A 19,995-nucleotide genomic window follows, 5' to 3' on the forward strand; every position below is an offset into this window, starting at 1 on the left:
AAGTACGATCGAGTGGGACCCCGAGGATTGTTCCCCCCGCGGGAATATATGACGAAAGAGTACAGCGCAGCAGAGGATCGGATGCGCAACATCAGAGGTGGACGGTGGAAGAGAGCGACCCTCACTGGGACATGCCACGGGATCGGGTGGCTGGGGCCGATACCTTTTTTGCTCACGTGGCGGATTCTTACTGGCTGGCCGCACGTGGCTGGGGGCTGGCGCGCGAGATCTCTGACTCCTGCGCGCATTGGACTCCTCCATCCCGAGTTCAAGTTCACACAAACAGAGTGAGCGAAGACTAAGTCCGTGTCCCCGTCCGATTGAGAGTTGCGGTCTCTTCCTCCATTTGCAGAATCGAGGTCCGTGTCCCCGTCCGATGTTTTCTGTCTGGAGTAATCACCGATTTCTGATCTCGAGTTTTTTTTTTTCCTTTCTTTTTTTGTTTTCCTCCATCAATGCCTCCCCCCTTTTTTTTTTTTTAAATTACCAATGCCGGTTCAGTTGCCGCGGGTTTTTGCAATAAAAATTTGCATGTCCATGTCAATCGAGTCGCAACAACTCGCAAGTTGAGAATTGTTTGCGGCCTTATTCTTGTGCGTTCTGTTTGTTGAACTGCGAAGAGTGATAGGATAGCGATTGATGAGTGAATCCTTTCGCATGTCTGCTTTTGATAGAGCAATGAGTTATTGGCTAAAACTGGCCGGCCCTACTGTATGGCCTCGCGTCTAATTGGGAGATTAATTTTACTCGCTTCTCTGGACTTGATTTGTCATCCTGGGCTTACAGAATAAAGCAACAAGAGGACGTCTTTAATGGCTTCGGCCTCTGGGCGGCCGCAGTTCATCACGAGCACGGGGAATCACAGCTTCTCCAATGCCCCGTTGATCCAGAACAACGAAGATCAGATCGTCGTACCTGACGTGAGAATCATCACCAAGTTTTGTCACTTTCTTCCGCATTTATTTATTTATTTTCCAGCTTGGGGTGCGTGATAAGCTTACAATTCCCTGTGGACTTAATTGTTGTGCCTTTATGCAATCTGTAGCTCAGAACAGTGAAGCGCTATTTAATGGAGAATTTGGCATTCTTGTTTATATAGGGAGTGTCCATTGGGTAGATTGTAGTTTGCTCATAGGCTACTGCAGAATGTACACTAAAGGTGATGAATTTCCAACTTGAAGAGATAAACTCTATACTGCGAACATTTTGGTTTTCCCCTTCTTTCGATGAGTTGCCTTGAGGGGTAGAGAACTCTGGCTAAGATCTCAATTTAAAAACACTCCCGAAGCAGATAGAGTTTTGAGTCGGGTATGCACCAATTTTAAACTGTCTATAAATAGTTCACTGAGTGACAAATAGGGTTGGATTTGCTAGTTGGACAATGCCTTCCCAATCAATCATTTATTCCTCACAACTTCTAGGAACAATATATGATGTCGTTTAACTGCTCCATGTGCATTTTTTCAATTCAGAGGAAGAGCTGGAAGAACATATTTGCATATATGGGTCCAGGATTTCTCGTATCAATAGCTTATATTGATCCTGGAAACTGTAAGATTATCATTCATGAAAATCTTGTTATGTCACAACTCACAAACTCTTCTGCGGTGGTACTTAAGAGTTGCCTTTTGTGTCCAATGATGCAGTCGAAACGGATCTGCAGGCTGGAGCGCAATACAAGTATGGGGTATGTGTGACTTGTCAATTCATGAACCCTCCTTTTGTTGAACTCTGACTCCATGATTTAGGAACTCTGGTTCTTGTAGCGTAGTCTTCAAAACTAAGAGCAAGGATCCCCTAGCAATAAACATATTTGCCAGAGCAGTATGTGAGCATGAAGTCCTTGCCATACTCCATGCTGACTGGTGATTGAGTGGTTGTCTTAAATTTCACCATTGATTAGACAAAAGATGGCCTGATACACCAAACAATGATGGTTCCAGCAGAGAATTACAGGGAGCTTGCTGCAAGGTTCACCTGTATGTGATATATAATTAATTTATTTCATTTTATGCAGTTACTCTGGATCATTTTAGTGGCTTCTTGTGCTGCTCTAATTATTCAGTCTCTTGCAGCCAAACTAGGGGTTGTTACAGGTAGGATCTCTAGACAAATTATTTTCTGCATCTTTATGAATGCTGGCATGCTCTTCTTTCATGGCCCCGTACGTGAATTCAGAAAATTTCTGTTTTTTAACCTGTTTGCTGCAGGGAAGCATCTAGCAGAACATTTCAGGATGGAATATCCCAAGGTGCCGAATTTCATATTATGGGTTCTTGCCGAAATTTCTATAGTTGCCTGTGACATACCTGAAGGTAATATTCTCTGTTGGTCCTGACAGATTTTAGTGGATCTAATTTGTGGCACTAGTCAAAGACTTTGATAGTTGCAATTACCACGGCTGCACACCTATGCACATTGCATGTTCAACATTCATTGCCTATATTTATTTTCAGGATATGCAGCTCATGAACTGGACTTTTGAGTGTCTTTTTACACGTTTTCAGTGATTGGGACTGCCTTCGCATTAAATATGCTCTTCAAGATTCCAGTATGGTGTGGTGTTCTATTGACGGGGCTCAGCACATTGATGCTTCTAGCATTGCAGCAGTATGGGGTATGTTGACAATTTCTCATGTCTATCTCATTTCAGGCTAGAGTTTATCCTTGATTCTCGATATCTACAGGATAGAAATAAGTACAGCAGCGGATAGGTTAATGTAGGTGTATGTCGTGAGAAGATTACAGATTAAAAAGGTTGAACTTTATTTTGGGTTTATCATTCACGGGGTTTACATTTTACAGGTCAGGAAACTTGAGTTCTTGATTGCTTTTCTTGTATTTACAATTGCGGCCTGCTTTTTTGGGGAGCTTGGGTATGCAAAACCGGTTGCTAGTGAAGTTCTTGATGGGCTTTTTGTTCCCCAACTAAAAGGAAATGGAGCAACAGGTCTTGCAATATCATTGCTCGGGGCTATGGTTATGCCGTAAGTTTCTTACTTGTTCAGATATATCTATGATCTTTTTCTGCACAAATATCATCTGATACTTTTTGGGTTCGATTCAGGCATAATCTGTTCCTCCATTCGGCATTGGTGCTTTCACGGAAAATACCACGATCTGTTCGTGGCATCAAAGTAATTTCTTATGTAACCCTACAGTTGCTACAGTGAAATTTTAGTAATTTCATGCAGTGATGCCTTAAGTGTGTAACCATCTTTTCATTTAGCCTGTACCTCTTTGAGTTGCCCAAAGGCTTGATTGCAATATGCCATCTTTCATGAAAGTCCTTTTTGTCAAAGGTAAAGTCCATGTTGATCTCCCCAAGACCCTAAGACAATTAAAATCACCATATTACTCTATTTCCCTCAAATATCTTTACCAAATCATATCTAGTCATTCGCTTTGCTCTTTTGCTGACAAATTCATGTACATCATTATAAAAACAATTATTTGTTGAACCCAAAAAAAATCCTTCACTTGTTTTAGTTCATACCACAGGTTAATGGAAAGACGTAGACCTTTTTTTTCGCAAGTCTTTTTTTTTTTCTGGCTGTGATAGTTAGCTCACAAACTAATGATAAGCATTTGTGGCACTTTCGGGCAGGAAGCTTGCAGGTTTTATATAATAGAAAGTGCCTTTGCTCTCATGGTGGCATTTCTCATTAATATCTCAGTGATATCTGTAAGTGGTGCAGTCTGCAACTCAACAAGCTTGAGTCCACAAGATCAGGCTAGCTGCCAGAATTTGGACTTGAACGAAGCTTCCTTTTTGCTAAGGGTATGTGATTTTAGCAATGGCATTTATTTAAAGAGAAATATCTTGCGAGTGCTGTTTGTATTTTTTGTTCTGCATTTGTCTATTGAAGGAAGCATAGCCTCAATTTGAATGATTTTTTGCAGAATGTTTTAGGTAGTTGGAGTTCTAAACTCTTTGCCATTGCTTTGCTGGCATCGGGTCAGAGTTCTACCATAACAGGAACATATGCAGGGCAGTATGTAATGCAGGTATTCATGAGTTGATTCTCTACAGTATGGAGGTGAAATAATCTAGTTCTTTCTGAAGTTCAATGTTGCCATTGTAAATTCATATACACTTGGTGTTGGGGTCAGTTGAGGTATACGAGAGAGATTGGAAAAAAAAAATATTGCTCATTTCTATTTGTGTAACACCAGGGCAATGAAAAGTAGACGACTTTTTATCAGGTGGTAAATACGTACTTTTCGTGGAAAACTGGAAATCTCTATTTTATCTGAACAGTGTTGAATAAAAATTAGGGGTTAGAGCAGTTAAATATACATTTCGCAATCAATATGTTTGACAAGATTTTTCTTTCCTGTGAGTTCTTGTGCATTTTGTGATTGAGTTGTTTAGCGACTTTTCTTGAGTCTCTAGCTTATTTACTAATCTTTGCTTATTCGTATATCATGGCCAGGGCTTTCTAGATTTACGATTGACACCATGGGTTCGGAACTTTCTAACGAGATGCTTAGCAATAATTCCCAGTTTGATTGTTGCACTAATTGGTGGCTCTGCAGGAGCCGGAAAACTAATTATTATTGCCTCGGTAATATCCTTGCCTTCTGGCTCTCTTTTACTGCTAATACGCTGGTCATATAACAAATGACTATGGCTTTAAGAATTGAAGTGAATGTGCATCACATCTTTTAACTCCAGGAGAGTAAATGTGCATGAATTTCTTTAGGTGCCTATCTCATATTCGATTGAATGATTTGTTCTTGCAGATGATTTTATCATTTGAACTTCCTTTTGCTCTCGTTCCACTTCTGAAGTTCACCAGCAGCAAGACCAAGATGGGGCCATATGCAAACTCAACAGCGGTAAAGCATGGCCATAAATGCTATTGTACTGGGTGTTCTATTATTAATTAGAGTAAATGGGTAATAATCTCCCTTTCAAGCGGATTTGGAAGTCTGCATGGTTACCTGTACTAAGCATGATGATGTAGGCGACTAGTGTCGTCGATTACTCAAGTTTGGCATCAGAGAAGCTACACTGTTCATGCCTTTGTCATCTCTCTCTCTCTCTCTCTCTCTCCCTCTCTCCTCCTGTGGTTTGTCTTCTTCCTCTCATTGACTTTGTATTCTCTCCAGGTAGCTGCAGTCACTTGGATGATTGGTTCTCTGATAATGGGCATAAACATATATTACCTCGTGACCGGCTTCATCAAGTTGCTCCTCAATAGCCATTTGAAACTCGGGGCCAAGGTTTTCTGTGGAATTCTGGGCTTTTCGGGGATTGCTGTGTACTTGGCAGGAATCCTATACTTGGTAATCCGCAAGAATAAGGAGGCTTCTCATATTCTGGCATTGACATCAGCCGAAAGCCGGCAATCGGACAATGGACAAGGTGACGCATCGATGCACGGTCTCCCACGAGAAGATATAGTGAGTATGCAGTTGCCTCAAAGGACTCCAGCGGATCTTGACTAATCATTGTTGAGAATGTAGAGAGTGAGAGAGAGCAGCTTTAACTTTCAGGAATAAAGATGAGCATCACATTAGTCACTGTTGACTCTCATAGGAAATAGAGCATAGAGGTAGATTGAGTTTAAATAAGTTGTAAACCTATTTGGGGCCTATTTATTAAATATAGTTAACTCGTATACCAATTCAGCCCGTTATATATGAATTGAGAAATGAGCTATGACCATTTTTCATAGGTCTACAGTGTCATTTGAGACCCAGCGTGCCCCTGGAAAGAGCTGCACAAAAGTAATCGTGGTTGAGTGAGACATTGTTCGGATCCGGTTCAAGAAGGAGCTGTACTAGGCCACGCTTTACCTTGATAGTCGGTGAAGAACAGAAGCTGCGGTTTGGTGACAAGGCCTTCAAGCACTACCAGGATCGTTGGCTGCGCCATGGGGCAGCTACCAGCCGCAAATCGGAAGCTGGCCACTTTGCTGATCGATGGAGAATGAGAGGTGGTCTAGTGGAAAACAGCCGATAAGAATCCGGGAAACTGTCACCCCTAGCAAGCTGATCGCAAGGAGCTTCTTCTTTCATGTCTAGTCATGAAGTAGATGCCCATGATCGAACCAAATGCGTTGAGTCCATCGGTGAAGAGAGAGAGAGAAGCAGCGCTGTCCGGTTCGTGGCAAAACCAAGCTAACGGTACTATCGTCTGGCTGTAATAATGACACCGGCAATGAGTCCTGTTTCACCGATGCTGTCTTGATCAAGTTCGTGAAGTTGATGTGGTCCGACAATCCTATCTCGTGCTCAGTGAAATCTTCAAATCACCGAGCAGAATTTAAAGTACTTGAGAACACATGTCAGAAGCATCGATATATCATTAGCTGTCGGTAGAGCCGACCGGGGGGACTCAGGTAGAAGAAGCATGAGAAGAAACTGCAACAGAGCCAGGATTCAAGCAAATTCTGACGAGAGTACCTCAGATTTTCCTGGGTGAAGCAACGGCTACGAGATGTATTGCAGGGACGTCATTGACGCCATCCCAACTCTGACCCTGACGAGACTCCTGCCGATGATCAGGAGTGGGGTCGGGAGCCGAAGCCATCATGCTTCTCCTCCCCACCTAGTCATTAAGCCACCCTCCGACCGCCACCCCCGGATTGCCCCACCGACGACCATGCTCACTATACTCTCCTATTTGCTTAGATAATTCCTGTAAGCGGTGAAAATATTGAAAATCGACTCGCTTTAACAAGCGATCATCGCAAACAAAGAAAGGAACTTGATGTTGGGGTCAGACCATTGTGGATTATATGTACCAATAAAGCTAATTTCATCAATTTAGCGAATTGAGGAACTCTCAACAAGTTTTTATGAGCTAATGATACAACACATTTTGTAGCAAGAATACCAGCAAGAAGGGTTTTTTATCCACAGATTCGAACGCTTTTCGGGTATAAAACAGGGTTCCTTAAGTCACTCCTGCATATGAAACACAATCTGTCAAGAACGCAATGTTATGTTTTCTTCCTTCTCCCTTTCTTTTCTGACTCCTAACATCATTTTAAGCCGCAAGTCGCGTATAAACATTTATACGGATGTTCGAAGAGAGAGGCGAGTGACAAATTGTAAGTGAACATTCAAGTGAATGGGTCGTAGTCGGCATAAACCGCTTAAAGTTTACACAAACGCCGTCGTCGGTTCGATTTTCAAGTTTTCACTTGCTCATATGCGAAGAGACGGCATGGCTCGGACTTTCGCGAAACCGATTAGTGAGTGCCAGATTCTGTCGAAGCGCGCGAGGGGAATCATCGACTTTTTGTTTAACCTTCCTCCTACCTAATTTATAGTCCCCAAATGACTAGTATGCATCGATATTTCATGAAAAGACATTTTCATCTTGCGAGCCTATCGTCGGAATTATGACGTTAGAGTCAATGTGGTTAGGTGTCACCCCATGTTTTTCTTTGCACAAAGGCATGGAAGATAGACGGTATGTATCAACCTCAGTCGAGCAATCGAAGGTAGAAGAGGGCATGCATATCCTTTTTAGGCCTATTTTGCCTTGGCAAAAACATGGCAAGAAAAGCCTTCAGATATGGCATGCAGCACATCACTCCAGTGTTTCTGGACACAAAGATTAAAAGGCAAGACAGCACAGTTCCGTAGCTTACAGCAAAATTTGTAATCTACCGAACCAAGCCGATCGCATTTTGATAATCTGTGGGACGCCCACACCGTATATAGTTTCTAAATGAAAAAAATTATTCAAAAAGTCATAAACCTATTGCACTTTTGTCAATTGAGTCCTAAACTTTTTAAGTTTGTCAATTGAGTCCTAAACATTTTTACTTTTTGCCAATTAAGTCCATCGGGCCGATTACGGCCAGAAATCGCTGACATGCCGATGCGGACAATCGAGTACTAAACCTCTTCACGTCAGCGATTTCCGTACAAAATTGATCGGATAGACTCAATTGGTAAAATGTGAAAAGGTTTATGACTCGCTTTGTAAATTTAAAAGGTTTAATATTGAATTGGCAAAATTACAATAGATTTAAAATTTTTTGGATAATTTTCTAGTTTCTGACTAGTTCGGTCAACTGCATCAGCTCCATCCATATAGACAGAACCTACCCTATATTCTCTCCGGAGAGGAAACACAATCATGGGCTCGATCGGTCCTCTAGAGAAGGCAAGTTTCTTAAAGCCAGCCCTTAGAGACCCTCTTGCCCCAGTGATCACGCAGTCGTTGATGGGATGAGGACTGCGTGATCTGACTTGATCGGGACCCCACAACACAAACACAAGCGTATTCTACCAGAAGCAGTCTTATTGTTTTAAAAATAACCCACGTGGACTTCAAAAATAGAGAAAAAAAATTAAAATTATATTTTTTAAAAAGAAAGGTTAACAAAAAAATTTAAAATAAAAACTTTATTTAAAATAATAAGCTAAAAAAATTAACAAAAACCTAAAAAAAAAAAAAAGATTTGGCGGCTAGGGTTGATGTAACCCTCGTTGCCGCAGTCCCACCATCGCCGACAATGGCCAACGACGGTGGGACATGGCTAGTGGGGGACGCCGAGCCCCGGCCGGGGGCTAGTAACCCCAACCTGCCACAGGCAAGGGCCTATAGGCCTTCCCCCGGATCGGGTGAGGTTACAACCCCCGGTGCCTGGTCACCCCCGCCCCCTCGCCCTCTTTTTTTTTTTTTAAATTATTTTTTAGCATTTTTTTTGAATTTTTTAACTTAATTTTCAAATTATTTTAAATACAAAATTTAAATTTAAAAAGAAAATGCCACGGTGGACCTTTGGCGAGCTATCTTAGTGTCATATATTAATAAAAAAGTGTCACGTCGGATTTCCGATTAAGAATATCGGAATTAGTACTTAAGTGATCTTTTTTTAAAAAAACTTTGCACTAAATGATCCGATTGGAACTTTTGACAATAAAGTAATCTTGGTGCACAACTTTTGGTACTAAAAGTATCCTTTTGCCAACTTTTTCCTTTTAAGTTCTTCTTCAGTTTCCACGAGACAGAAAAATGCGGGAGCGAGTTTAAGAATGTGTATGTTGAATATGGCAGCGTCCACGCGCTTCCGAGAAGTCGCTCGCGGCAAGAGAGGACGGACCTAATTTGCCCAATCCTTATCTGTAATTGTGTATAGAAACGAAAAGCAAGACAAATGAATTGCAAACTTGTCCTCCCCACTAGCTATGGCCTGTATGTATTGTCGCCTACAAGGAGTGGGCATCACTTTCCTTCGGCTCATCCTACTTCTCATCACCTTCCGCTTTCTCTAAAGTCGCCACCCTGTCCAAAAGAAACACCTCCAAGTAAGGGAGATGTTCATGGCCGAGTAATGCAAGAGATACTAAAATTTTCGCAAAAAATCTGAGATTCTGGAGTTCAGTATACCATCCACCCATTGCGAATATAACCATGCTGTTGTATTCAACACTCTCTTACGATGAATACAGCAAGAAATGGTTACACTCCAACTAAAGAGTTCCTCCACTCACATGATGGCGGAGGAAATGAGTAAGCTTGACATAGCAGGGGAAAGAACAGAACGTACTCCCACTCCCTGAGCACCTGAAACTACACTGATACGATAGGTCAAAACAGAGAGTTAAGCACGGGAAAGACCAATTGTAGAACAGGTAGGAAGAAGGCCGTGCAAGGTGAAAAGTAATTAGTCAAGCTCAAGAGTCAAAAGAAATCCCCCATGTGTGAAAATACAATTTAAAATCAAACAGCAATGAACAATAGGAGCCGTGTAAATTCTGTAGAACTAATTACTCTTTCACAATGGAGCTTCTGCCTCCTGATAAAGCAAAAGGTTTCTTATCGATCAATAAAGCTATCTCGAGCTAGAAAACAGTACTGGATAAGCAAAAATTACAATATATTGAAACTTGGTAAAAAAGGCAAAAACCGGTTGCTGTAAACTACAAATTTTTCATTTAGACAACTAATTGCTGCAACAAAAATAGAAAGTTGTAATCAAAAGCACCATACTCTAAAGATGGTGTACATAAAAAATGGCAGATACAGTGTTGAGGAGAACGTGGAACATGGTCTTGAAAGCAATTCTGCTATACTTACCTTAATCCCTAATCATGGTTCCTTACCAAAAAAAGAAAAAAAAAAATGGCAGATACAGTATCTAAGTAGCAAAATTATACTGTTTGTCAATAAACAAACATTATCCTGGTAACAAAGTCCTAAGCTCTTGCAAGAAGTTTGTCTCCACATAATGTCATCTTCCAGCAATCAACTTGGAACAGAAGAACAGAACCTCTCTTGGGTACAACTGCAAACCACCAGGAACAAGTTTGAGCTATTCCCAGAAAAAATACAATAAATCGTACAACAAAACAAGGAAAAATTCAAACAGAAACCCATTATATGATTCTAAAGTACTTAATAATCGGACTCCATTATAGTGACAAGATGACCCTAAGATGCTAACCTAGTTATTGAAGCAGCGAGGTGACACTTCTAGACTATAAGTTAAAGCACCTTTACATGCATGCTTCATCAGCACAACTAGTCAAAGCCCGTATATGCTCAGAAACACTATTGGGAAACTATTTAGTGTTATAGATTATAGAACACCTACAAAATTGGACAAAGGTACAAATCCAGTATATCAACTCATTTTTCACATCGGTCTTAATATCGGTGTATCGCCGATATCACAATCTGAATATTCTTAAACTAACAAGTCAAAATTTGAACATACCCCGAAATTTATCATCTTTTGTGATCAATCCAAATGTTTCTGCAGTTTCACGTATCATAATACCACTTGCACCAGAAAGTGAAGTCACTTTACACTCAGCAACTGCCACAAAACAGAAAAGAGAATAAAGCCAAGGAAGTCCGTAATTAAGCCAAAAGTATATGAACTCCAAGGTCAGAGATGAGTACTTTGGTGACCAAGCTAGAAAAAACAACTTTTTATGTAACATAACTTCATGAAAGCATAGCCATAGATGATAACAGTAAGTCAAACTTCCAAAATGCTCATAAACAAGGTGGGATGAGAACAAGAATCAGAAAGATTGTCTGACCTTGCAAAATAGCCCCATATAAATTTCCGCACTGAGGAGGCACTGAGCCAGTTGATTTCTTCAATAGAATATGACGAGATGTGACTACAAAAGCTGAATACTTCTACTATGGTGGGGTTTGACCAAGAATGCATTATTATTGACACACACACACACCACACACACACACACACACACACACACAGAACCAAATATATCTTACCCACTGGCTTTAAAAAGTTCCGCTATGTAGCCTTTCCACATTTCATGCATCGGCTTAAAGAAGTCAAATCTGCAATTTAAAAAATGAATAAATAACCAAATAAAAGTTCCAACTATGTGAAAGGAACCAAGACCAAATGAAGCCACCTGAATAAGCAATAAACTAATTGACCATGTATAGCAAGATCTGGTACTGTACAAAAGCCAGATTGAAGTGACCTCTAAGCAAATGGGCACACTTACTTGAGATCTTGAGGCAAATCTCCACATTTCTTATGCTGCTTTGTAGACGTTCGAGTTTTAGACGGTTTTGAGTGGCTCCGCAAAGCCCTGAGGCGAGCACCAGCCAATGTGCTACGTTTTGGTACATAATTATCAAGAAGGATCACATCATCCATTCTCATAGTTCTAGAACCCTGCATGTATTTCTGAGCTGAATCGCCCTTCTGGAGAAGTTCATGCAACACCTTGTCAACTCCAGTTCCTCTTCTGCTAGAAATCTGCACAGATGACAAGAGATATCTCAGGAAAAAAAGCAACGAAAACTACATATTCACCATATGGTTGGCACTTGGCAAAATAGAGGTGTGAACCCTGACCAATGATCACTCAATTTAGAGAAAGCAAGTCATTGGATCTCTCTATGAATGGAAAAGGGATGCTTCGGATCGGGACAGCGAACATAATACCACCAAATTCTGCACTAACAGATTCTTGTGCATGGCTTGAGATAGCAGTGAGTAAGTTGGATCACTAGCCTCTGCATCTGCATCAAGAGCATATAACATGAGCAGTTGCATCCTTTAGCAAGCACAAAATTAAGTGAGCATAGTCTCTCCGACTATGCATATATAAACTATTCTGTGATGCATGCAGCCAAATAAGTAACTGTGCACAAAAGAACGAAACCTGAGGTGCAATATCAACAATGATAAATTTGCAAAATACAAGCCAGAAGAAAATGAAACAGTAATGGCCACTAAAGGTGGAAAAGGACTTAAATGAAAAAAACGGTGTCAACAACTTAAATCACAATATCATTACAACTGTTGAGAAGTTTCGAAATAAATTTAGGTTTATCAGATAATTACTTCCCTCACAGCGATTTCTGTTAACAAGGATCCATAAAAAATAAGTAGAAGAACCAGTATATTCCTCTTATATTCCTGGGAAGAAATCAATACATTAAAAGAAGCACATATATAAATAAGAATGACATCTCATAGGCTCTGAATGCCCTAAATTTACAATATACTTGAGCAATAAGCTTTCCTTTTCATCTAGCAACCTCCCTCAAGAGTATCTCTGCCCTCTTCAAAGAAAAATAACATAACCAACATTCTCCACTTCAGATGAATCTCAAGAGACAGATCACAAAGTGGGTCAAGAATGACCATCACAATTTCATGACTACAAGAAATGGATGTCAAAAAGCTGTTTGGTTTTTAGCACAGCATGGACCAGAACAGAAACTGAAAATAAATTCTTGAAGCTGTAAAAAAAGAAGCAACGCACGCACAATGCTGATAAATGTAGAACACCTTACTGAGAAAAATCATCTACGAAAGTCATACAAATTCATCGAACTGTCAAACTAGAGCTGCATAATGAAATCAAGAAACAACGAAAAGCACGGCCATTGACAACCAGCCTACAAAGAGCAAAATCGTATGTAACCAAAAGGTGTTTTGGCGCTAATTACACGAGACTCTAGCAACCTCGGCGATAACCCTTCAAGTTTCACACTCGATAATCAAAATTTGCAACTGAAACTCAGTAGGATTTTTTCTTTCTATAGCGGAGATAGTCGCACGTAATGACAGGTTACGGCCATATTATTAAAAGCTTGTGGGAAAAAGGGGTTCCGTTCGAGTGCCCGAAAAATCAAGGAAAGGACCTTTATTCAGTGAGGTAGTGGAGGAGGACACAGTGCTAGTGATGCCAGTCCTACCATCAACTTCTCTTCCACTTCCTCTATCAAACTTGCGGTTATTACTCCTTCTCTCTTGCTGCTGCATAGCCTCAGCTCTCGCCATTGCGAACCGCCATTCCAGTGCCTCCTCCAGCGTGCGTTTTCTTTGATCTTGAGATACTTCTTCAGTCGCCATGGGCAAGCTACCTATCTATTGGCAGAAAGCTATTAACTTTCTTCACCACTGCGGAAAAGCCACAAACATTCAGACAACGGCCCAAACTCAAGTCAAAGGGGTATGAATTTGTCTTGCTTTCTTTAGGGTTCTACAGTGAAAATTAGCATAGTAATTTGATAATTTTAACAATTGCAGGAATCCCAGCGATTAGTGAGTGCCTGGAGAGGGTGGTCTGTAGTGGGGCCGCGACGGGTGGAACTCGGGCGAAGGACCGACGGCGACGATGGGGGCGTAGTGACGGTGATATCTCATTCCACGAATAGTCAGAGAGAGAGAGAGAGAGAGAGAGAGAGAGAGCGCGCGCGCAGAAGCATAATGACATGAAGAAAAGAAACTAGAGGCCAACCGGGTTTTCTAATGAACCGTCGCTCGGAAAATTGAGCCGAAGGCCATCCGGTTTGATCACAATCTCAGAACGGCACTGTTCTGTAACGGGGGCGATTATTCCAGAGTCCACTCCAGAGTGGGTTGGGAACCTGAAACCGGACACGGCCGGTTCCCCGCCCTGTAGAACCGGAACCGGCTCACTTGGTCCTGAAACGGGAGCAGCACCTCGAGCGCGAAGTTGGGGCGGTGGACGGCGACCAGACGGCGAGACGCAAGACCGTGCTGGTGGTTGCGCGAGAGAGGGAGGACTGAGAGCGCGAGAGAGACGCCAAGGCAAAAGCAAGTCAGCGACCAAATGAACAAAGAGAGAGAGCGCCATAGAGACGGAACTTGAGCGCGGCACCTTGGCGGATGGACGGTAGCCAGCCGGCGAGACCGCGGTGGCGGGCCGGTGGCTGGCAGGCTGCGCGAGACAGGGAGGAGTTCCGCTGAAGTACAATCGAGTGGGACCCTGAAGATCGTCCCCCGCGGGAATATAGGACGGAAGAGTACAGCGCAGCAGGCGGTCGGTTGCGCAAACATCCGAGGTGGACAGTGACGTGTGTGAAGTCGAGGGAGCGCCCTCCTGACTCGCAACAGGATCGCGTGGCTGGGGCCCGTCCCCGGGCGATTCCTTTTTGCTTACGTGGCGATTTTGTCACGTGGCGTATTCTTACTGGCTGGCAGCACGCGGCCGCAGCCTGTGGGGCCCGTGACGCTGGATCGCCGGGGACGACGCGCGTGAGGGGAGAGCGAGCGAGCGAGCGAGCGATCTCCGACTTCTGCTCGCATTGGACTCCTCCATCCTGAGTTCATCAAGAACACGACTCGTATAAGAACAGAGACGTATCTCTCTCACTCTCTCTCTATATATATGCGTATGTATAGCGAGAGAGAGGGAGAAGACGACGACGAAGAACATGACTCGTCGCCTTTCAGTCGATTGAGCGTCGCGGTCTTTTCCTCCATTCGCAGAATCGAGGTCCGTGTCCCCTTCCATTGTTTTCTATCTCGGTTTTTTTTTGTTTTTCCTTCGTTTTCCTCGAGCAATGCCAGTTCAGTTGCCAGGGGTTTTGCAACAAATGATTTGCATGTCCATGTCAATAGCGTCGCAAAAAGTCGCAAGAAGAGAATTGTTCGTGGTCTTAGTTTTGGGCGTCATATGTGTTGCACTGCGAAAGCCGACAGGATTAGCGATTGATGAGCGAGTCTGATGGCATGTTTGCTTTGGACAGCGCAATGAGTTAATGAGCCGTCCTCTATGGTCTCGCGCTTCACTGGGAGATTACTTACACTTGATTCGTCATCCTGGTTTTACAGAATAAAGCAACAAAAGGACGTCTTTAATGGCCCCGCCGTCTGGGCAGCCGAAATTCACCGCGAGCACAGGGAATCACAGCTTATCCAATGTACCGTTGATCCAGAGCAGCGAAGATCAGATTGTCGTACCTGATGTGAGAACCGATACTTTTGAGTGTTGTCGCTTTCTTCCACATTTAGTTCTTTATTTTTTATTTTTTCACGTTGGGGGTGCGTGATCAGCTTACAATCCCCGTGAACTTAATTATGCAATCTGCACCTCAGAACAGTGAAGCACTACAATTCTTGTCTATATAAAGAGTGTCCCCTGGGTAAATTGTCGTATGCTCTGAGTCATAGTCAAGTCTACTGCAGAATGTACACTAAAGGTGATGAATTTCCAACTTGAAGAGGTAAACTCTGTGGTGTGAACAAAATGGAAATTTCGTTGTTGGCATCTTTCAGTGAGTCACCTTGAGGGGTAGAGAACTCTAGCTAAGATCTCAATATATATACACTTCCAAAGCATATACAGTTTTGTGTCGGGTGTGCACTAAATTTAGCTTGTCTATAGATAATTTGCTGAGTTACAAATAGGAATGGATTTGCTAGTAGGACAATGCCTACTTAATCAATCATATAGTTCCCAGCAACTTCTAGATACAATAAATTTGATGCCGCTTAACTGCTCCATGTGCAATTTTTTCATGCAGAGGAACAGCTGGAAGAACTTATTTGCATATATAGGTCCAGGATTTCTCGTATCAATAGCTTATATTGATCCTGGAAACTGTAAGATTATTATTCAAGAAAATGTTGTTATGTCACAACTTACGAACTCTTCTGCAGTGGTACTTAGAGTAGCCTTTTGTTGATGCAGTTGAAACGGATCTACAGGCCGGAGCCCAATACAAGTATGGGGTACGGGTAACTTATCAATTTATGAGCCCTCCTTTTGTTGAACTCTGACTCCATGATTCAGAAACTTTGGAACTTTTTGTAGCATAGTGTTCAAATCTAAGAGTGAGGATCCCCCAGCAATAAACATATTGCTAGAGTGGTATGTGAGCATGGAGTCCTGGCCATACTTCACACTGACCGATGATTGAATGGCCATCTTAAGTTTCACCGATGAGACATCTGATGGCCTGATACTTCATGATTTAGAAACTTTGGAACTTTTTGTAGCATAGTCTTCAAAATTAAGAGTGAGGATCCCCCAGCAATAAACATATTGCTAACGTGGTATGTGAGCATGGAGTCCTGGCCATACTTCCACGTGACCGATGATTGAATGGCCATCTTAAGTTTCACCATTGATGAGACATAAGATGAACTGATACATCAAACGACGATGTTTCCCGCAGAGAATTACAGGGAGCTTGCTGTAGGGTTCATCTGTATGTGATTTATGATTAATTAATTCATTCTTCGCAGTTACTCTGGATCATTTTAGTGGCTTCTTGTGCTGCTCTAATCATTCAGTCTCTCGCAGCCAAACTAGGGGTTGTTACAGGTAGGATCTCTAGACAAATTATTTTCTGCATCTTTATGAATGCTGGCATGCTCTTCTTTCATGGCCCCATAAGTGAATTCAGAAAATTTCTGTTTTTTAACCTGTTCGCCACAGGGAAGCATCTAGCAGAACATTTCAGGATGGAATATCCTAAGGTGGCGAATTTCATACTATGGGTCCTTGCTGAAATTTCAATAGTTGCCTGTGACATTCCTGAAGGTAATGTTATCTGTTGGTCCTGACAGATTTTAGTGGATCTAATTTGTGGCACTAGTCAAAGACTTTGATATTTGCAATTAAATGGCTGCATACATACGCACCTTGCATTTTCAACATTCATCGCCTATATATATTGTCAGGATATGCAGCTCATAAACTGGATTTTTAAGTGTCTTTTCATACGTTTTCAGTGATTGGAACTGCCTTCGCATTAAACATGCTCTTCAAGATTCCAGTATGGTGTGGTGTTCTATTGACAGGGCTCAGCACATTGATGCTTCTAGCATTGCAGCAGTATGGGGTACGTTGACAATTTCTCATGTCTATCTCATTTCACGCTAGAGTTTATTTCCTTGATTCTCGGTATCTAATGAGATAGAACAAAGTGCAGCAGGGGATACATTAATGCAGGTGTATGTCGTGAGAGGATCATAGATTAAAAAGATTGAGCTTGATCTTGGGTTTACTATTTACTCCTTTTTACAGGTCAGGAAACTTGAGTTCTTGATTGCTTTTCTTGTATTTACAATTGCGGCCTGCTTTTTTGGGGAGCTTGGGTATGCAAAACCGGTTGCTAATGAAGTTCTTGATGGGCTTTTTGTTCCCCAACTAAAAGGAAATGGGGCAACGGGTCTTGCAATATCATTGCTCGGGGCTATGGTTATGCCGTAAGTTTCTTACTTGTGCAGACATATCTATGATCTTTTTCTGCTCAAAATTCATCTGATACTTTTTAGGTTCTATTCAGGCATAATCTGTTCCTCCATTCGGCGTTGGTGCTTTCGCGGAAAATACCGCGATCTGTTCATGGAATCAAAGTAATTTCTTTTGCAACTTTACAGTTTCTACAGTGTAATGGCAGTAATTTCATGCAGTGGTGCCTTACTTGTGTAACCATCTTTCGCTTTTAGCCTGTACCTCTTTGAGTTGCCCAAAGGCTTGCTTGCGATATGTTGTCTTTCATGGAAGTCCTTTTTGCTAAAGTTAAAGTCCATGGTGATCTCCCCAAGACCCTAAGACAATTAAAACCCCGGATTACTCCATTTGCCTCTAATATCTTAGATCGACTCAAATCTAGTCATTCACTTTTCTCTTTGCTGACAAATTAATGTACATCATTATCAAAAAAAGCATTTGTTGAACCCAAAAAGATCCTTCGCTTGTTTTGCATCATATCGTAGGTTAATGGAAAGACGTAGAAAGATTTATAATTCTTCTCAAGTCTTTTTTTTTTCTGGCTCTGATAGTTAGCCCGGCAAACTAATGATAAACATTTGTGGCACTCTCTGGCAGGAAGCTTGCAACTTTTATATGATAGAAAGCGCCTTTGCTCTCACGGTGGCATTTCTCATTAATATCTCAGTGATATCTGTAAGTGGTGCAGTCTGCAACTCAACAAGCTTGAGTCCACAAGATCAGGCTAGCTGCCAGAATTTGGACTTGAACGGAGCCTCCTTTTTGCTAAGGGTATGTAATTTTAACAATGGGGAATATTAAAAGAAAAATATCTTACAAGTGCCGTTTGGATTATTTTTGTTATGCATTTGTCAATTGATGGAAGTATAGCCCTAATTTGACTGAATTTTTGCAGAATGTTTTAGGTAGTTGGAGTTCTAAACTCTTTGCAATTGCTTTGCTGGCATCGGGTCAGAGTTCTACCATAACAGGAACATATGCAGGGCAGTATGTAATGCAGGTATTAGCGAGTTGATTCTCTACGGTATGGAGATGAAATAATCTAATTGTGTTCCATTTCTGAAGTTCAATGTTGCCATTGTAAATTCGAATACACTTGCTGTTGGGGTCAGTTAAAGTATGGGAGAGAATTTGAAAAAATTATTGTTTTTTCTATTTGTGTACCATGAGCAATGAAAGTCATCTAATTTATATCAGGTAGTAAATAGGTGCTTTTTGTTGGATAAAAATTAGCGCTTAGAGCAGTTAAACATGCATTTCACAATCAATTTGTTTGACAAGATTTTTGTTTGCTGCGAGTTCTTGTGCATTTTGTGATTGAGTTGATTAGTGGCCTTTTTTGAGTCTATAGCTTGTTTACTAATCTTGGCTTATCGTATATCATTGCCAGGGCTTTCTAGATTTACGATTGACACCATGGGTTCGGAACTTTCTAACGAGATGCTTAGCAATAATTCCCAGTTTGATTGTTGCACTAATTGGTGGCTCTGCAGGAGCTGGAAAACTAATTATTATTGCCTCGGTAACATCCTTGCCTTCTAGCTCTCTTTTACTGCTAATACGCTGGTCATATGACAAATGGCTATGGCTTTAAGAGTTGAAGTGAATGTGCATCACAGTTTTTTGACTCCCAGGAGCGTGAATGTGCATGAATTTCTTTAGTTGCCTATCTCATATTCAATTGAATGATTCGTTCTTGCAGATGATTTTATCATTTGAACTTCCTTTTGCTCTCGTTCCACTTCTGAAGTTCACCAGCAGCAAGACCAAGATGGGGCAATATGCAAACTCAATGGCGGTAAAGCCTAATGTCGACACGGCTATAAATGCTACTGTACTGGATGTTTTATTATTAATTAGAGTAAAAGGTTAATAATCTCCCTTTCAAGCGGACTTAGAAGTCCGCATGGTTACCTGTACTAAGCATGATGATATAGGCAACTAGTCTCCTCGATTACTCAAGCTGGGCATCAGAGAAGATACAGACTGTTCATGCCCTGGCCCACACGCGGAGCTTCTTCCTCTCATTGATTTTGTATTCTCTCCAGGTAGCTGCAGTCACTTGGATGATTGGTTCTCTAATAATGGGCATAAACGTATATTACCTCGTGACTGGCTTCATTAAGTTGCTCCTGAATAGCCATTTGAAACTCGGGGCCGAGGTTTTCTGTGGAATTCTGGGCTTTTCGGCAATGGCTGTGTACTTGGCTGGAATCCTGTACTTGGTACTCCGCAAGAATAAGGAGGCTTCTCATCTTCTGGCATTGACGACAGCGGAAAGCCGGCAATCAGACAATGGACAAGGTGACGCATCGATGCAGAGTCTCCCACGAGAAGATATAGCAAGTATGCAGTTGCCTCAAAGGACTCCGGTGGATGTTGACTAACCATTGTTTGGGAACGTAGAGAGAGAGAGAGAGAGAGAGAGAGCTTTAACTTTTAGGAATAAAAAGATGAGCACAACATTAGTAGTCACTGTTGACTCCAATATGAAATAGCAGGTTTTTCAATTTTGGTTTCCGAATG

At 41.7% G+C, this 19,995-nt stretch overlaps 3 protein-coding genes across 16 annotated transcripts; 2 read left to right on the forward strand and 1 right to left on the reverse strand.

Annotated features, from left to right (window-relative positions):
* The first annotated feature begins 305 nt into the window (after positions 1-305).
* LOC115732064 (metal transporter Nramp6-like) lies at positions 306-13,672 on the forward strand. Of its 5 annotated transcripts, none has more exons than XM_048284483.1 (14): positions 306-359; positions 787-920; positions 1,473-1,551; positions 1,647-1,687; positions 2,018-2,096; positions 2,211-2,315; positions 2,508-2,617; positions 2,806-2,987; positions 3,068-3,137; positions 3,563-3,781; positions 3,904-4,008; positions 4,437-4,568; positions 4,747-4,842; positions 5,116-5,576. In XM_048284483.1, the coding sequence occupies exons 2-14, from the start codon at positions 813-815 to the stop codon at positions 5,452-5,454; spliced, it is 1,665 nt and encodes a 554-aa protein (XP_048140440.1). In that variant the 5' UTR covers positions 306-359; positions 787-812; the 3' UTR covers positions 5,455-5,576. The 5 variants fall into 5 exon arrangements, with proteins under 5 accessions (XP_048140440.1, XP_048140441.1, XP_048140442.1 ...); XM_048284484.1 differs by lacking the exon at positions 306-359 and adding an exon at positions 371-392; XM_048284485.1 differs by lacking the exon at positions 306-359 and adding an exon at positions 13,641-13,672 and having other exon boundaries at positions 558-920; positions 5,116-5,459.
* Positions 9,006-19,688, reverse strand: LOC115728381 (ribonuclease MRP protein subunit POP4-like). 10 transcript variants are annotated; one of them, XM_048284493.1, is made up of 9 exons: positions 14,104-14,280; positions 13,121-13,379; positions 11,913-11,989; positions 11,467-11,723; positions 11,225-11,293; positions 11,023-11,080; positions 10,151-10,259; positions 9,466-9,544; positions 9,006-9,256 (listed from the first exon to the last, which is right to left on the reverse strand). In XM_048284493.1, the coding sequence occupies exons 2-7, from the start codon at positions 13,329-13,331 to the stop codon at positions 10,206-10,208; spliced, it is 726 nt and encodes a 241-aa protein (XP_048140450.1). In that variant the 5' UTR covers positions 13,332-13,379; positions 14,104-14,280; the 3' UTR covers positions 9,006-9,256; positions 9,466-9,544; positions 10,151-10,205. The 10 variants fall into 10 exon arrangements, with proteins under 10 accessions (XP_048140450.1, XP_048140455.1, XP_048140451.1 ...); XM_048284498.1 differs by adding an exon at positions 10,692-10,793 and having other exon boundaries at positions 9,006-9,544; XM_048284497.1 differs by lacking the exons at positions 9,006-9,256; positions 9,466-9,544 and adding exons at positions 9,706-9,770; positions 10,692-10,793.
* LOC115728846 (metal transporter Nramp6-like) lies at positions 14,624-19,989 on the forward strand. Its single transcript, XM_030659250.2, has 14 exons — positions 14,624-14,721; positions 15,060-15,193; positions 15,752-15,830; positions 15,919-15,959; positions 16,476-16,554; positions 16,669-16,773; positions 16,965-17,074; positions 17,260-17,441; positions 17,522-17,591; positions 18,067-18,240; positions 18,365-18,469; positions 18,860-18,991; positions 19,172-19,267; positions 19,518-19,989. The coding sequence occupies exons 2-14, from the start codon at positions 15,086-15,088 to the stop codon at positions 19,854-19,856; spliced, it is 1,620 nt and encodes a 539-aa protein (XP_030515110.2). The 5' UTR covers positions 14,624-14,721; positions 15,060-15,085; the 3' UTR covers positions 19,857-19,989.
* Positions 19,990-19,995: the final 6 nt, after the last annotated feature.

Source organism: Rhodamnia argentea, chromosome 8 (assembly GCF_020921035.1).
Source record: "Rhodamnia argentea isolate NSW1041297 chromosome 8, ASM2092103v1, whole genome shotgun sequence".
NCBI lineage: Eukaryota > Viridiplantae > Streptophyta > Magnoliopsida > Myrtales > Myrtaceae > Rhodamnia > Rhodamnia argentea.

What these genes read in the sequence shown, in the direction of transcription:
- LOC115732064 (XM_048284483.1), top strand. Translation starts at nt 813, where the DNA reads ATGGCTTCGGCCTCTGGGCGGCCGCAGTTCATCACGAGCACGGGGAAT. An exon ending in TTATATTGATCCTGGAAACT is followed by an intron (nt 1,552 to 1,646) that starts GTAAGATTATCA and finishes CCAATGATGCAG; the next exon opens with TCGAAACGGATCTGCAGGCT. An exon ending in GAGCGCAATACAAGTATGGG is followed by an intron (nt 1,688 to 2,017) that starts GTATGTGTGACT and finishes CATTTTATGCAG; the next exon opens with TTACTCTGGATCATTTTAGT.
- LOC115728381 (XM_048284494.1), bottom strand. Translation starts at nt 13,331, where the DNA reads ATGGCGACTGAAGAAGTATCTCAAGATCAAAGAAAACGCACGCTGGAG. An exon ending in CACTACCTCACTGAATAAAG is followed by an intron (nt 11,990 to 13,120) that starts GTCCTTTCCTTG and finishes CTCTTGATGCAG; the next exon opens with ATGCAGAGGCTAGTGATCCA. An exon ending in GATTTGCCTCAAGATCTCAA is followed by an intron (nt 11,294 to 11,466) that starts GTAAGTGTGCCC and finishes TTTAAATTGCAG; the next exon opens with ATTTGACTTCTTTAAGCCGA.
- LOC115728846 (XM_030659250.2), top strand. Translation starts at nt 15,086, where the DNA reads ATGGCCCCGCCGTCTGGGCAGCCGAAATTCACCGCGAGCACAGGGAAT. An exon ending in GAGCCCAATACAAGTATGGG is followed by an intron (nt 15,960 to 16,475) that starts GTACGGGTAACT and finishes CATTCTTCGCAG; the next exon opens with TTACTCTGGATCATTTTAGT. An exon ending in GAGCCTCCTTTTTGCTAAGG is followed by an intron (nt 18,241 to 18,364) that starts GTATGTAATTTT and finishes GAATTTTTGCAG; the next exon opens with AATGTTTTAGGTAGTTGGAG.